This window comes from Suncus etruscus, chromosome 13 (genome assembly GCF_024139225.1).
Source record: "Suncus etruscus isolate mSunEtr1 chromosome 13, mSunEtr1.pri.cur, whole genome shotgun sequence".
Lineage (NCBI taxonomy): Eukaryota > Metazoa > Chordata > Mammalia > Eulipotyphla > Soricidae > Suncus > Suncus etruscus.
The window spans coordinates 2,953,995-2,969,305 of record NC_064860.1 but is presented as its reverse complement, the minus strand read 5'-3'; the positions used below and the strand labels follow the sequence as shown (position 1 = coordinate 2,969,305).

Genomic DNA, 15,311 nt, shown 5'->3' with positions numbered 1-15,311 from the left:
TCCTGCCTTAACTCCTGGACTCTTCCTCTGGCCTGCCACCTGTAGTCTGTTATATTTACTTTCTCTCTCATATGACATTTTTGGAAATACTTCAGAAAGCGGGCATTTTTTGTAGACAGATGATTCTCAGAGACACTATCCTACAATTTCATTTCAACCTGATTAAAAAGAAACTGGAACATTCCCTAAATTGACAGCATCCACCCAACTCCAGTCATAGCATTTAGAAGATCAGACAAACAATTCTAAAGTGATCCTAAGAAACTAGCTAAGTCACAACTTGGAGGGAAAATAATCATACATAAGGTAGCAATTGATAGAAAAACAAACAAGAGAAATCTTCTCTGCCCAATATCTCCAAAAAATCCCCATTTACAATTTCACATATAGGTATTTAAAACAGAAAATAGGGGGCCAGAGAGATAGTACAGTGGGTAAGACACTGTCTTGCATGTGTCTGTCTCAGGTTAAATTCCTTACTCCCCATATGGTTCCTCTAAGCACCACCAGGAATGAAACTGAACACAGACCAAGGAGTAAGCCCTGAAAACAGTTAGGTGAAACCCCAAAATTAAGAAAAACAAAGACAAAAAATATTAATAAAAAATATTTCAAAAAAATACTGGAAACCCTCAGATTCCCTTTGTTTTCCTAATGAAATTCAAATTCCAAGCAAGACCTTTAACTTTAACAATAGCCTTCAGGACGAAGCAGTAAGGGCCTTGCATGCTTCGAACACCCCACCCCCCAAGGGACCCTCTTGATTCCCGCATCCCTTATGGTTCCCAGTCTGCCAGAGGTGATTTCTGAGTGCAGAGCCAGGAATAACCCCTAAGCTCCAATGGGTGTAACCCAAAACCAGTCAATCAATAAAGTCAAAACAACAACAACAAAACAATAGGGCCAGAGAGCACAGTGTTAGGACGTTTGCCTTGCATGCAGAGCTAATCCAGGAGGGACAGTGGTTCAAATCCCGGCATCCCATATGATCCCCAGTGCCTGCCAGGAGCAATTACTGAGTGCAGAGCCAGGAGGAACCCCTGAGCACCACCAGGTGTGACACAAAACAAAACAAAACAAAACAAAACAAAACAAAAAAAATCAATAGCCTTCATCTGCAGTAGTCCAATGGCCAAAGCACACATATTAACATCACATATATGTTCTACCTGCAGACAGAACAGCCCTCAAAACCAAACCAGCCAGGTCTCTTCTGCTGGCGTCCTTCAGATTAAGCCTACCTGCTTGGACCGTGGTCTTCCAGGAGAAAATTTCCTTTTGGTGATAGCTGGTTTGCCCATGCCAATCTTTGGCGTGACAGCAACATAGGCAGGTGTGGGGAGGGTGGCTGGGTAACCGGGCAGCGGGCCAGGAGAAGGCAAGTCTGCAGTGGGTGGTGGCGAGGTGGCTGTGGCCAGAAACGCTGATGGGGGATCAGGGGGCACGCTGCCCGGTCCATCATCAGGGCCTGAGCCCTCTTTCACATGACTTTCCATGGGCGGCAGAGTGATTTCTAAATCCGTAAGTGCGACTGAAGGGCCAGAACTTTCTGTCTGCTCCGTCTTTTCGTGTGCCCTTGTGATGGCCAGCAGATCGTTTGACAATAGTGCAGTACTGTCCTCGCCTGAGGGCACTGAGGCTTCTGGGAGGACAGTAACGGGGCATGCAACCTGTTCTGCAGGCCCTGCTGCTTCTGGGGGTAATACCACTTGAGGGTCCTCTGAGTAATCCAGCTTCTTGGGCTGGACAACTGTCTGGTGGGCCGACATCCCCATGTCCTCCATCTCTCCCACCTCATTTCCACTTGGAGTTTTGTGACAAACATGCTGAGGTGATGCGGCTGCTTCATGAGAAATCAGGTTTTCCACTTCAGGACTCATTTTATCCTGAGATGCTTCTATAAAATGTGGAAGTTGTTATGTTAATGTACATACGCCAGTGAATTTGAACTGCAACAGCCATAGGCCAGGAGGGGAGGGTTTTGGAACATTTTCAGTTGAACGATAAACTCAAAAGGTGATTCAACAAAAAAGGCAATAAAAGCCAAAATTACTCAAAGATAGAGGACAGAGTGATGGTACAGCAGGGAGGACATTTGTCTTCCACATGGATGACTAGGGTTCAATCTCCTGTACCCTATAGGGTTCCCAAGCCCCATCAGGAATGATCCCTGAGCACAGAGCCAGGAGCAACCTCTGGGCACACTTGGTGTGGCTCCAAAACAAAACAAACAAAAAAGGGAATGTGCAAAGAAAACCTCACTGGGCAAAGAAGCATGCATCAAACAAAAATAGCTCTTAAGTAAATTATGTTTGATTTGGTTTTTTGTCATACCCAGTAGTACTGAGAGCTTACTCCTGGCTCTGTGTTCAGAGGTCACTTTTAGTGAACTTGGAAGACCATATGGGGTGTTGGGGACTGAACCTGGATCAATCATGCACAAAACAAATGCCCTCCCCGTTGTACTACCACTCTAGCACCTAAATTTTATTTTCGGGTAGACAGGGAGCATTAAGATGCAATGCAAACCCAAGGTGCATGGCATGGCAAGCAGTTTACAATATGTTGTTATTAGTTTTAAATAAAGATGTAACAAGCCTAATCATGAACATTATAAAAAGAGAGAATGCAACCTCCATTAGAAAGTCATGGCCATCGCTTCTCGGCCTTTTGGCTAAGATCAAGTATAGAAATTCATTGCCAGTTCTTTTCAGGCCAAGAGCAACTAAACCAAAAGATTTCAATAGGCAATGTGCATGTGATTCTCTCTCTAGAACCCACTGGAAATGCTTGAGATGAAACTGGAGTCTGCACAATAGCTGGGAAGGGACTGTCTGGACTTGACCAAGTCAAGTCCACTGACCTGAATACACGCTTACCAGCAAGGGGAAGGCTTGGTGTGCCGGGACTCTGTGGCGCACTTCTCTGCCACTGCTCATCCGTGGGCATCTGCACTGCTGGAAATGACACGTTTTTACAATTGCTAGCAAACATTCAGAGTTTTGGGGGCCAGAGCAATCACACAGCATGTAGAGCATATGCCTTGAACACAGCCAACCCAGGTTTAACCCCTGGCGTCCCATATGGTCGCCCAAGTCTGCCAGTAGTATAACCTGGCTGGGTGAGCTAGGTGTGACCCAACAAAAAAGCATTTTTTTATAATGAGTTAAGATATGTGTCTGGGGGCCAGCGAGGTGGCGCTAGAGGTAAGGTGTCTGCCTTGCAAGTGCTAGCCAAGGAAAGATCGCCACTGCGGTTCGATCCCCCGGCGTCCCATATGGTCCCCCCAAGCCAGGGGCAATTTCTGAGCGCTTAGCCAGGAGTAACCCCTGAGCATCAAACAAGTGTGGCCCTGAAAAACCAATACATACATACATACATACATACATACATACATACATACATACATACATAAATAAATAAATAAATAAATAAATAAATAAATAAATAAATAAATAAATAAAAATATATGTATCTGTGGGGCCAGAGAGACAGCATGGATGTAAGGTGTTTGCCTTTCATGCAGGAGTAACCCCTGAGCACTGCTGGGTATGACACCCCCCCCCCAAAATACGTATCTCTGGGGCCAGAGAGATAGCATGGAGGTAAGGCTTTTGCCTTGCATATAGAAGGATGGTGGTTCAAATCCCGGCATCCCATATGGTCCCCCAAGTCTGCCAGGAGTGATTTCTGAGCACAGAGCCAGAAGTAATGCCTGAGCATTGCTGGGTGTGACCCAAAAACAAACTAACAAAAAAATATGTATCTGTGCCCAATGCCAGTTTCCAAGAAAGGCATACTCATTCTCAAGTAGGTTATGATAGTGAAATAACTATGTTCTGTCAGCCTTTCCATTACAGATAACTTTGTGAATGTTTTCTTCAGATGTCTATGAAGTTTGCACCTTTGAGAAAGGTTTACATACACTTCAACTCAAAAGTTCAAAAAGCAACACTTTAAAGGAACTAGAGCAAGAGCACAGCAGAGAAAGCATTGGAAACCAGGCTAACCTGGATTCCATCCCCAGCATCCCAGATGGTCTCCCAAGCCTGCCAGGAGTAATTCTTTTCTTTTCATTTTCTTTTGTTTTTTTGTTTTTTTGGGGGGGTCACACCCAGCAGTGCTCAGGGGTTACTACTAGCTCTACACTCAGAAATCACTCCTGGCAGGCTCGGGGGACCATATGGGATGCCGGGATTCGAACCACCGTCCTTCTGTGTCTAAGGCAAATGCCTTACCACTGTGCTATCTCTCCAGTCCCTAGGAGTAATTCTTAAGCACGGAGCAGGTGTGGCCCTAGAATGCCACAGCATGTCTCCCCTCCCCCACAAAAAAGTAAAAGCAAAAAACCCATTTTTTAAGATTTCATTTAAACTTGTTGCCAGGGTCTTAGAAACTATAACCTCAAGTTAAACAAAGCATATAAAACAAAATTACTTTGAGCAGAGTTGACAGGAATGTTTATCAATTCCAGTGACAGACTTCTCGCCCACAACATCACTGAACTCTGAACTGAACCTCGCTGCCATACCCCATTGCTACTCCAATCTACAACTACTGCTTTGGGTGCTGGATGGCCAGCAGCAGGGAGCGCGGTAGATGCTCATTCTGGTCCTTTGGGTGCCAGAGGCAGGACTGCCCTGACAGACACATCCAGGACGGCGCTAAAAAATCAATCCCCACATTCTTGGGTTTTTTTGTTGTTGTTGTTGAGCCACACCCAGCAGCATTCAGGGGTTACTCCTGGCTCTGTGTTCAGAAATCACTCCTGACAGGCTTGGAGGACCATGTGGGATGTCAGATGGAACTGATGTCAGTTGCATACAAGGCAAATGCCCTCCCCGCTGTACTATTGCTATCTCTCTGGCCCCCAACCCCCACATTCTTTCTGTCAAACGTCCTTCCCTGAGACAAGGTGCCACGGTGTCTGCTTCCTTGCCACACACCCCCAGTGCCAGTGCTGAATGGAGTGGCTGTGTGCTTGGACACTAGACTGTCTCCAGGAGGGGGAACATTCTTACCTTCTGGAACAATTCCAGGCTCTGAATCCTGGCCATTGATAGCAGTGCTAGTCGTGTTTTTCAGAAACACCACATGGGCTTCGGATCCTTCAACTTCCATTTCATTGCTATAATCTGAGCATAAAAAGAATTGAATTCTTTAGTTCAAAACTAGTTTCAGTTTCCATGAACAAAGTCAATAATTTGTTCTAGTGAGGGTAAGATGTTAAAAAATGCTACTATTTCCCAACTTTTTTCCACTTGAGTTTGTTTGTATTCTGGGCCACATCTGGCAGTGCTCAGGGATTACTTACTCCTGGCAAGTTTAAGGGACCCTATGGGTTGCAGGGGATAGAACCTGGGTTGGCCACATGCAAGGCAAATACCCTATCCACTGCATTATCGCTCCCGCCCTATATTTAGTGTTTTGTTTTGTGTTTAATGTGGGCCAGAGATGCTCAACAGGCTTGAGTGTCTTTTTCTCATGCAGGCATTCCCAGCACCTCATAGTCCCTGGACACCAGCAGGAACAATCCCTGAGATCCGCTGGGCATGGTCACAAATCCAGGAAACACAGGGAAAACATAAAAAAGAAGACATTTGGTATTTGATCATTTTCAAAGTCCTATTCCCCAGTACTAAAGCATCTCTAGTGTGTCTGGATGCACTGCTGCCTAAGCCCTGGGAGCCAAACACAGGACTGTTTATTTGGTTTTGGATCTGGGGTCAGTGCTCAGGTGTTTCCTCTGGCTCTGCAATCAGGAATCACTCATGGTGGGCTCAGGCAACCATACAGGGTGGCTAGCAGGGACTGAACCCAGGTCAGCTGCGTGCAAGGTGAATGCCTATCCTGCTGTGCTAGCTCATTGTCCCATAAGTACAAGAACTTTGAATCACATCAGGCTATGCATCATGGGGAGTGTTCCAGGGCCACAAAATACAGCATGAGTGAGGATTTAGATTGGTGGGGAGGAGAAGATGGCTAAGCTAAGGGTTTACTCCTGGCGGGCTCATGGGTGCCTGTTTTCCTTTTTAAGTGTTAATTTAATTCTTTTGCAGAAAATAAAACAGATGGTAACACTGGACTTTTGAAAAAGTTGCTATCCAGAGGGGCCAGAGCAGTAAATCAATGGGTTGGGCCTAGCACATGACCAATGTGGGTTCGATCCCCATATGGTCCCCTGAGCCTATCAGGAGTGATTTCTGAGTGTAAAGCCAGGAACAACCCTTGAACACCACTGGATGTGGCCCTAAACCAAACAATGTTATCCATGACCATAAAGAAAGTGAAAGCAGGGGCTGGAGCAATAGCTCAGCGGTTAGGCATTTGCCTTGCATGCGGCCAACCGGGAGGGAGCCAGGTTCCATCCCTGGCATCTCACATGCTCCCGAGAGCCTGCCAGGAGCGGTTTCTGAGCGCAGAGCCAGGAAGAACCAATGAGCGTCACCGGGCATGGCCCAAAAACCAAACCAACCCCCACACACACAAAAAATGAAAGTGAAAGCAGATAAGCTAACTGTGGGAACTGTTCTTTTTCAGGGTCTCCCTCCCAGTACTGCTCCAGAGCAGATCACCAGACCACTGTGCCTGGCAAGGACCTAAGGATAAGGTGCTGGGGATTACCCAAAAGGCAATGCAGGTGGAAAGGGTGGACCTAGATCAGTGCATGCTCTCTGGCTCCACGCATGTTCTTGTGTCAGACTACAGGTTGTCTTCTTGTCTTATGTTTAAACAAATAGGATCCTACTAAAAACAGTCTACACCAAAGCCAGATATGGGGCTCAGGAAGTAAAAAGGAGGCCAAGAGATAGGAGAGAGGTTATGGCACGTGAGCAGCATACACTCTGACCCAGCTGGGATCCAGGGTGTCGCTTGACGCCTCTGGCATGTCTAGATGCAGTCCTAGAGGGCCTGGGCATTTCCAGGTGGCAGGGGAAACGCCCAGCACTATTCAGCCTGAGCACATCACAGCCTAGGTCCTTACAGGGAACCAAGGCCCTTTGGCTGAAACTTGCCAATGCCCCCCTCCCCCAGACAACAAAAAGAGGATGAAAATCAGGATATAAGAACAGCATAAAGGCCAAACATTTCAGTGGTCACACAGACCAAAGTCCTAAGTGCTGAGGAGGCCACACTGCCTGGTCGGGGGGGGGGGGGGGTGTCCAAGGGGGGTGTTCACACTAGTGAGTGGTAGGGAGGGAAGATACAGGGCACACAGCTAGCTACTGCATCATGGATCATTTTCAAGGTGAAGAAAGAGAGGATGCTGAGATCTGACCCATGGAGTCCCCCTTATCCCAAAAGTCACAGGTGGGTTGGGGGTGGTTGGCACAGGGTTACCTGTGTCAAGGTGGGTCATGTCCATGCCCACACCAGGCTGGAAAGGGTCCATCTCAGCCGCCAAGTGTTTACAATACAGGCAGATGTAATCTTCTTTGACCTGAGAATCCAGTTCATGATCTGTTGGTTTGTCACATTCTAAATGAACCCATCTGCGGCGATAAATATATTTAAATAAAATTTTCTATTTTCAAGGCAAGTTAATATCTAGGTAGAAAAGAAGCAGTTGCTGGAAGACTGAGTAGAAGAATGCTGAGGATGGCAGAGGGGCAGTGCTAGGAAAGAGGCTGGCATTTTCTAAACAGCATCTGTGACACAGACTGAAAATATTTTCTTTCATAGAAAGAATGCTGGGGTACAGTCCTTTGTGCATTTGCTTCCTTACGAGCTGCAGGCTAACGGCACAATGTTCCAGAAGGACAACTACACTGGCAGAAGCTCCGATCTCAAGACTCACACATGAAGAAGGGACAGGTGCTCGCATGGAATGACTGGCTTCTTACCTGCGGCACAGGTTACAGTGAAGCATGTCCTTTCGAAGTTCCGGATGGCAGCACTTCCCGCAGAAAGGACACAAGTTATCCTGCTGCTGGTAACAGCTATCACAAACCAGGCAGTTGTGGTGCCACTGAGAACTAGAGCGTGTACCACAGACCATGCAGACTCTGCAATTCTAAATGCCAGAAGAAAGAAAAACAAAAAGGGTGTTATACCTTTGTACTGCCTAGTCCCTAGAACGTTTTGAAATCAAACATTCACTGACAAAAAACATTCATTTTCTTGGCAAAAACTTGGGTATGCTTTTGGGGAAAAAAAAGCAATTTTCATAGCTAATATAATTACTTCTCTTATCCTAATACTTCAAGGTAAAGCCTAGGAGAGACCTCCAGGAAAATGAGTGAGAACGAAAACAAACAGCAAAGCAACTCAACCACCAAAGAAGACTCACACTAGAGCTGAACTCGATCCCTGGAAGAGTAACTGCTGCGCTTGGTCGGTCATGTCCGATTTTCCTGGACAGGCCTTCCGTCCCCCATTCCCATCAAGAAGCAACTACATCAATCAGAGTGAAAGATAGCAGGGCCCACCCACCACGTGCCAGTAGGTCAATCACAAAAACATCATGCATGTCACACAAGATCCAACTGTGGGCCCACATGTTCCAGAAGTAAATGTCACTATTTTTCTCCAAGTACTATAAAATAGTACAGGCCTACAAGAGAACATCCCCAACATGGGCCCCATGAGACAAATTGCCTGAAACTCCCCCAGGAAAGCAAGGAGACCAAGGAGTTGTCATAAGCCAATCCCTGTACCAGAATTCAGTGAAAACACTCCCCTTGCCTACATCAGGAAGGGCTCATTCAAGGTCTGGCACTGCCGTTGGCCTCCTCCCCATTCCCAACCCCCATTATTCCCCAAAGTAGCAAAAAGAACCAGTTTTGAAACACTGAGCCCACATGAAAGAGATACTCTTCCTGAAAAACAGCTCACATGAACCTTCGCACTCCTTAAAAGTTCAACAAAATGAAAACAAATGCAGTTAAATACAGACAGGAGGGCCCGGAGAGATAGCACAGAGGTGTTTGCCTTGCAAACAGCCCATCCAGGACCAAAGGTGGTTGGTTCGAATCCCGGTGTCCCATATGGTCCCCTGAGCCTGCTAGGGGCAATTTCTGAGCATGGAACCAGGAGTAACCCCTGAGCACCACCGGGTATGGCCCAAAAACCAAAATAAATAAATAAATAATAAATACAGACAGACAGACAGGAAAAGAACGGAACGAAAATATTAGCAAGCAAAAACTAACAGCGAATTAAGAAATTAAGCCACTTTTTTTTTTTTTGGCTTTTGGTTTTTGGGTCACATCCGGCAGTGCTCAGGGGTTACTCCTGGCTCCATGCTCAGAAATTGCCCCTAGCAGGCTCAGGGGACCATATGGAATGCCAGGATTTGAACCACCATCCCTCTGCATGCAAGGCCAACGCCTTACCCCTGTGCTACCTCTCCAGCCCTTTAAACCACTTTCAAGTAAGAAACTATGAGTATAATAAATGGTTGATACCAGAAAACATCAGTAGGGCCCGAGCAATTGGCACAACAAGAAGAGCATTTGGCTTGACGTGGCACCGACCGGGTTCGATCCCCGACATCCCATATGGCACCTTGAGTCTGCCAGGAGTGATTTCTGAGTGCAGAGACAGGTATAATCCCTAAGTGCCACCGGATGTAGCCCAAAAATAAAAAAAATAAAAAATAAAAAAAAAACGGTGAAATCTATATATATATATTATGATGCCTGAGGAAGAAAAAGAATTTTCAGTGAGATGTGAAAAAAGCCTTTGGAAAAGATGAAAATTCGTTATGAACAAAATTTTTGAGGAAAAAAAATAATAATCATGGTGATTTCCTTAATCACTAGAAACACTCATCTCACTTCTAAAGTCAGCCTTTTCTCTAACTGGGAAGCCACATGGACATTTATTTCCACTAGGACAAGAAGCAGGGCCCAGAGGCACGGGGCTGAGATCCAATCTGGCTGGTATCTAAGGGAATCCTGCTCACAGGTGAATCAAATAAGTGGGATCTTGGCAGGAGACCAAGGAACTACCAAAGAACAACAGCCCCCACGTGGAGCCTTAAGGAGGCCTCAGAAGGAAACTTGCTGGGCCTAGCACCCCCAGACCAAAAGCTCTAAATGTGCCTTCAAAGAAAATTAAAAGCAAAACAAATGAAAATTGTGAACTGAGGGCCAGAGTGATATAGCACAGTGGTAGGGCATTTGCCTTGCAAGAAATCTACCTGGGATGGACCCAAATTGGATTCCTGGCATCCCACATGGTCCCCCAAGCCTTCCAGGAGCAATTTCTGAGTGCAGAGCCAAGAGTAACCTCTGAACACTACCAGGTGTGCCTCCCCCCGCCCCCCAAAAATGTAAACTGGAGCTAAAGTGTTAGAACAGCAGGAAGGGTGTTGGCTTTGCACAAGACAGATGTGGGTTCAGTCCCCTGAATTCAACCTGTGGATTTGCCAGGAGTGATTTCTGAGAGCAGAACCAGGAGTAACCCTTGAGCACCACCAGGTGTGGTCAAAAATCATTAAGTAAATGGAGGAGGAAGAGGAGGAAGTGGAGGAGGAGGAGGAGGAGGAGGAGGAGGAGGAGGAGGAGGAAGAAAATAGTTAACTACGAAAAAATTTTAATTGAGATGATAGGAAACACGGTTAAAAAGAATGTGAAGTGGTAATTGTTTTAAAAAAAGAGAGAAAAATTGGGACCCAAGCAATATTACAACAGAGGTGCCGGCCTGTCACTCAGCTGACCATGATTTTACCACCATGAGGACCCCCAAGCTCACTGGGAGTGATCCCAAATGCAGAGCCAGGAAAACACAATGAGTGCTGCCAGGTGTGGTTCTCAAACAAAGGTAAGTAAATGAAAGAACAAATTTAAACAATCCTAGCCAGATGAGAGAGGTTAATGATCCCAACACAGCACAGGATGGAAATATTCTGGACATAAATCCAAACTACTTACAAAACTTTGGATCACAAAACTTTCAAGGAAAGAGATGGGGGACATTGGTGGTGGGAAGGTTGCACTGGTGAAGGCGGTTGTTCTTTTTATGATTGAAACCCAACTATAATCATGTATATAATCATGGTGCTTAAATAAAGAAAAATAGGTAAACTAGATAAACATTTTAGATTTCTTCTATTTTTTTTTTTGTTGTTTGTTTATGGGCCACACCCAGCGGTGCTCAGGGGTGACTCCTGGCTGTCTGCTCAGAAATAGCTCCTGGCAGGCACGGGGGACCATATGGGACACCGGGATTCGAACCAACCACCTTTGGTCCTGGATCGGCTGCTTGCAAGGCAAGCGCCGCTGTGCTATCTCTCCGGGCCCAACATTTTAGATTTACTGGTGATAACATAACCAGAAAAAGAACTGGGAGAAAGGCTTCCAAAGTACATAAAATAAAGCTGCACCCAATAACCAGTATCAAACGAAGTTCCTAGCCAGAATACAAGTCTTTACCACATCTGTATGGCTCCATTTGGAAAAGGGTTCATTAGGAAAAATGTCTATGGGTTCAGAGAATTTAACAATTTCTTTTTAGTGAAGAATAACCAAAACTTGAAAAGATTGGGAGGTAAATGAGATTAGAATTTATAGTGAGGCTGTGTATTTCTTCTAAGCAAGGTAGTGTTTTGTTTGGTGGGGAGGATTGGGTCACACCCGGTGGCTTTCAGGGGTTACTCCTGGCTCTGCCCTTGGAAATGGCTCCTGACAGGCTTGGAAGACCATATGGGATGCCAGGGATCGAACCCGGATCCATTCTTGGGTCGGCTGCATGCAAGACAAAAGCCCTACGCTGTGCTATCACTCTGGCCCCAGTTTTTATTATTTTGTTGGTTTTGGGGTAACATCTGGTGGTGCTCAGGGCTTTTTCCTGGCTCTGCGCTCAGGAATTACTCCTGACAGGGCTCAGGGGACTATGGAACCCAGGTGGGCCTCTCCAAGGCAACTGCCCTCCCAGCTGTGCTATCATTCTGACCCCTTGAGATGTTTTTATTGAACAAAACTTACTTAGATGAAGAGGGATGAGGGGAGGAAAGTTCAAAAGAGAACAGATGCTTGAAATTGAAAGTGAGATGGGGCCAGAGCGCTAGCAATGCGGCAGCCTTTGCCTTGCAATGCTGCTGACCCGGGATTGACCCAGGTTCAATCCCTAGTATCCAATATGTATCCCCTGAGCCTGCCAGGAGTGATTTCTGAGCGCCATTGGGTATTCTCCTCCTCCCAAAAAAAGTGAGCAAGTGAGCAAAGGAAACACTCAAGGCAGAACGTGGCTTAAAAGCAAGCCAGGAAGTATATTTTAAAACAAAATATATGGATTTTGACTGAGAGTTAAGACAATGACCAAAGAAATGTTCTCACTGCTTCATATTCAATGTTAAGAAAAACTACAATTTCCAGTGTTAATAAGATTCCAAAGTGCAAATTGTTCCAGGACATAAAACGAATAAGAAATTTTAAAATGAAAACAATCAAAAAAGAAGTTCGATTTCAAAGAGCTAAGCATTTCAATTACAACCATTATTCCAAACAGCTAAACAAGTCAATTTTTTTGACTTAAAACTTAACCCGGCGTCCCATATGGTCCTCCAAGCCAGCAGCGATTTCTGAGCACATATCCCAGGAGTAACCCCTGTGTGTCACCGTGTATGCCCCCCCCCCAGAAAACAAAAAAATAAAATAAATGGCAACTAAAAATTTCATAGGAAAGGCTCCCATTCAGCTGGCAAACAAAAACCCTAGGTATCCAGAACATATTTCCGCTAGAAAAGGCAAATATCTAGCTTAAAACAAAGCCTAATACGGGATAGAGAATCATTTTACACTAATAAAAAAGCCTAAGAATGGAACACTGGGCTGTCCAGTTCCTGGCCCCAAAATAGAGCCTTGTTTAAAACAGTAAAACACGGGGGGAATGACGAGGTACTCGATTTTACCCGATAAATAGAGGCCCCAAAACCAAGGGGAAAGAAAGAAGTTCATGTTTCTTCTGAACAGCTCAGCGGTAGCCTTGCAAGCGGCCTACTCGGGACAGACCTGGATTGGATGGATTGTATCCCCGGCATCCCATATGGTCCCCCAATCCTGCCAGGAGCCCGAGAGTTGCCGGTGCGACCCCAAAACAAGCAAACCAACCAACGCAATTTCAAGTCACCGGGGGCGTGAAAATCTCACTGCTTCCAATTCGGACCCAACTCAAGCGGGAACAATCGAGCCCCGGCGCGACCCGAGAGGGACCCAACGGGACACGAGGCCGCCATCCCCGGCCGGCCAAGCGCGCGCGGACCGCACCGACACACCCACCAAGACCAGCGCGCGGAACTCGGGCGAAAACCGTCCTGGCCAAGTCCCGGCGCGCGTCGATGCGATGCGATGCGATCGGAGACCCAGGAGAGCGAACCGGCCGCCCCCGAACCCGCAGGGCGCACTCTGCTCCACGACCCCGGCCGGAAGGAGCCACCCCGAGGCCGCCTCCGCCTCGTCCACTCGGACCCGTCCCCGCAGCACCTGCGGCCCGCAACACCGCGCCTGCCCGACGGGCGGGCCAGGGCGCATCCTCCGGCAGCACCGCGGCGCGCAGGATTCCCACCCCACTCACTGGGTCTCTAGAGCCGCCTCTGGGCAAGCCGCCGGGGACCCTCTCTGCTTCCCGGAGCCCCGGGGGCCACGCCTGGGACCGACCTCCCAGGCACGCCAGATGAGACGCACAGACGCTGCTGCCTCTTTGGTGCGGCACAGCTGGGACGGTGTGTGCGCGACGCTGGAAGGGATCTGGCAGGGGCATCGACTTCAGTTGCCTCCCAGTAACTTCTTTTTCCTTTTTTTTTTTTTGTTTGTTTGTTTTTGTTTTGTTTTTAGACCACATCCGGTGGCACTCTGGGCTCTGCCTCGGAAACCAGTCCAGACTCTGTGAATATGGGATGCCAGAGACTGAACATCCTATATGGGAAGGTGGAGATGGAACCGGGTAGGCCGTGTGCAAGGACTGCCCGAAGCCCTACCCGCTGTGCGAATCACTCCTGCCCCCACCAATAACTTTTAATGAAGAACTTGGACTCAACCTTTAGAAATCACCCCAATGAATCCCCACTTAGCAAGTTTCCATTTGCCACAAGAAGTCACAGCTAGGTGACCACACATTTTGGCAGATGAACAGTAGTAAGCAGAGCCATAGCTTTTATTGGGGGCGGTGGGGGGGAAGCACACCAGTACGCTCAGGGGTTACTCCTGGCTCAACGCTCAGAAATCGCCCCTGGCAGGCTCGGTGAACCAGATGGGATGCCAGGAATAGAGCCCATCCATGCCTGCACTGGGTTGCTGCGTGATAAGGCAAATGCCCAACCGCTGTGCCATCACTCTGGCCCCAAGGCCATAGCATTATGAATACTAATTTTACACAGCTACTGATAAAAGACTTTTCCAGCATCATTAAAGGCAACGGAAAGGCCTACACTCTGAGCCCAAGAGGAGATAAAAAAATAGCAACTTTCTATGAAATTTGATCTTGGTCATTGTTTTCAAGAAAAATCATTAATAAATATCTAACTGGGGGCCGGAGAGAGAGCACACAGCTGACCTGGGAAGGGCCCTGTTCAACTCCTGGCATCGAATGTGATTCCCCAGCCTGGCAGGGGCGATTTCTTAGCAAAGCGCCAGGAGTGACCCCTGAGTGTCGCTGGGTGTGGCCCAGAAACCACTCATTCAGTCAATAAATAAATAAAAATTTAAAAAAACTTTAAAAGATATAAGTACCTAACTTATAAATTCTAATGTTTTTACTTTTTGCTTGGGGACAAGGGGACTACAGTCAGGCTTTGTCCTGGCTGTGCTGAGGATTGAGAAGGGACCGTGTGGGGATCAAAGTCAGATCAGCTGTAGGCAATACAAGCGTGCTACCCACTGTAGTATCTCTCCATGCCCTACTAATTTATTTTTACAACAATAATTATTACACATAAAATGTCTCTAACTTCTAAAGTGTGGCCCCAAAACACAAAAATAATACTTCGCTAGTAGTCCATTTGGGGGATATGACCATTTCTTTCACAGGATCACACTCTGACAGGAAATTAGATTTAATCAAGGAATATTCTAGGGCAGGGGTCTCAAACTGAATTTACCTGCGGCCGCAGGAGGCAAAGCCAGGGTGAGGCAGGGCCGCATAAGGAATTTCGCTTACCAAATATTCACAATAAAAAATCGCATTAGTAAGTAAAAAAAATCGCATTAAACATTTACATACCCCAACGGAACTCTCGGGGTATGCGAATGTTTAATGCGATTTTTTTCTTACTAATGTGATTTTTATTGCGACTATTCAGTAAGCGAATAATCGTGAATACTGCGATATCTGAAGGCCGGCCGCGGGCCACAAAATGTTGTACGGAGGGC

General features: G+C 46.7%; 1 protein-coding gene across 1 annotated transcript in view; it reads right to left on the bottom strand.

Moving 5' to 3' along the window:
- Positions 1-15,311, bottom strand: part of KMT2C (lysine methyltransferase 2C) — a 214,602-nt gene that overhangs the window by 89,802 nt on the left and 109,489 nt on the right. Inside the window, 5 exon segments of the mRNA XM_049785972.1 lie at positions 1,242-1,897; positions 2,880-2,957; positions 5,022-5,135; positions 7,342-7,493; positions 7,845-8,014. Of these exon segments, the coding sequence (XP_049641929.1) occupies positions 1,242-1,897; positions 2,880-2,957; positions 5,022-5,135; positions 7,342-7,493; positions 7,845-8,014 (1,170 nt within the window).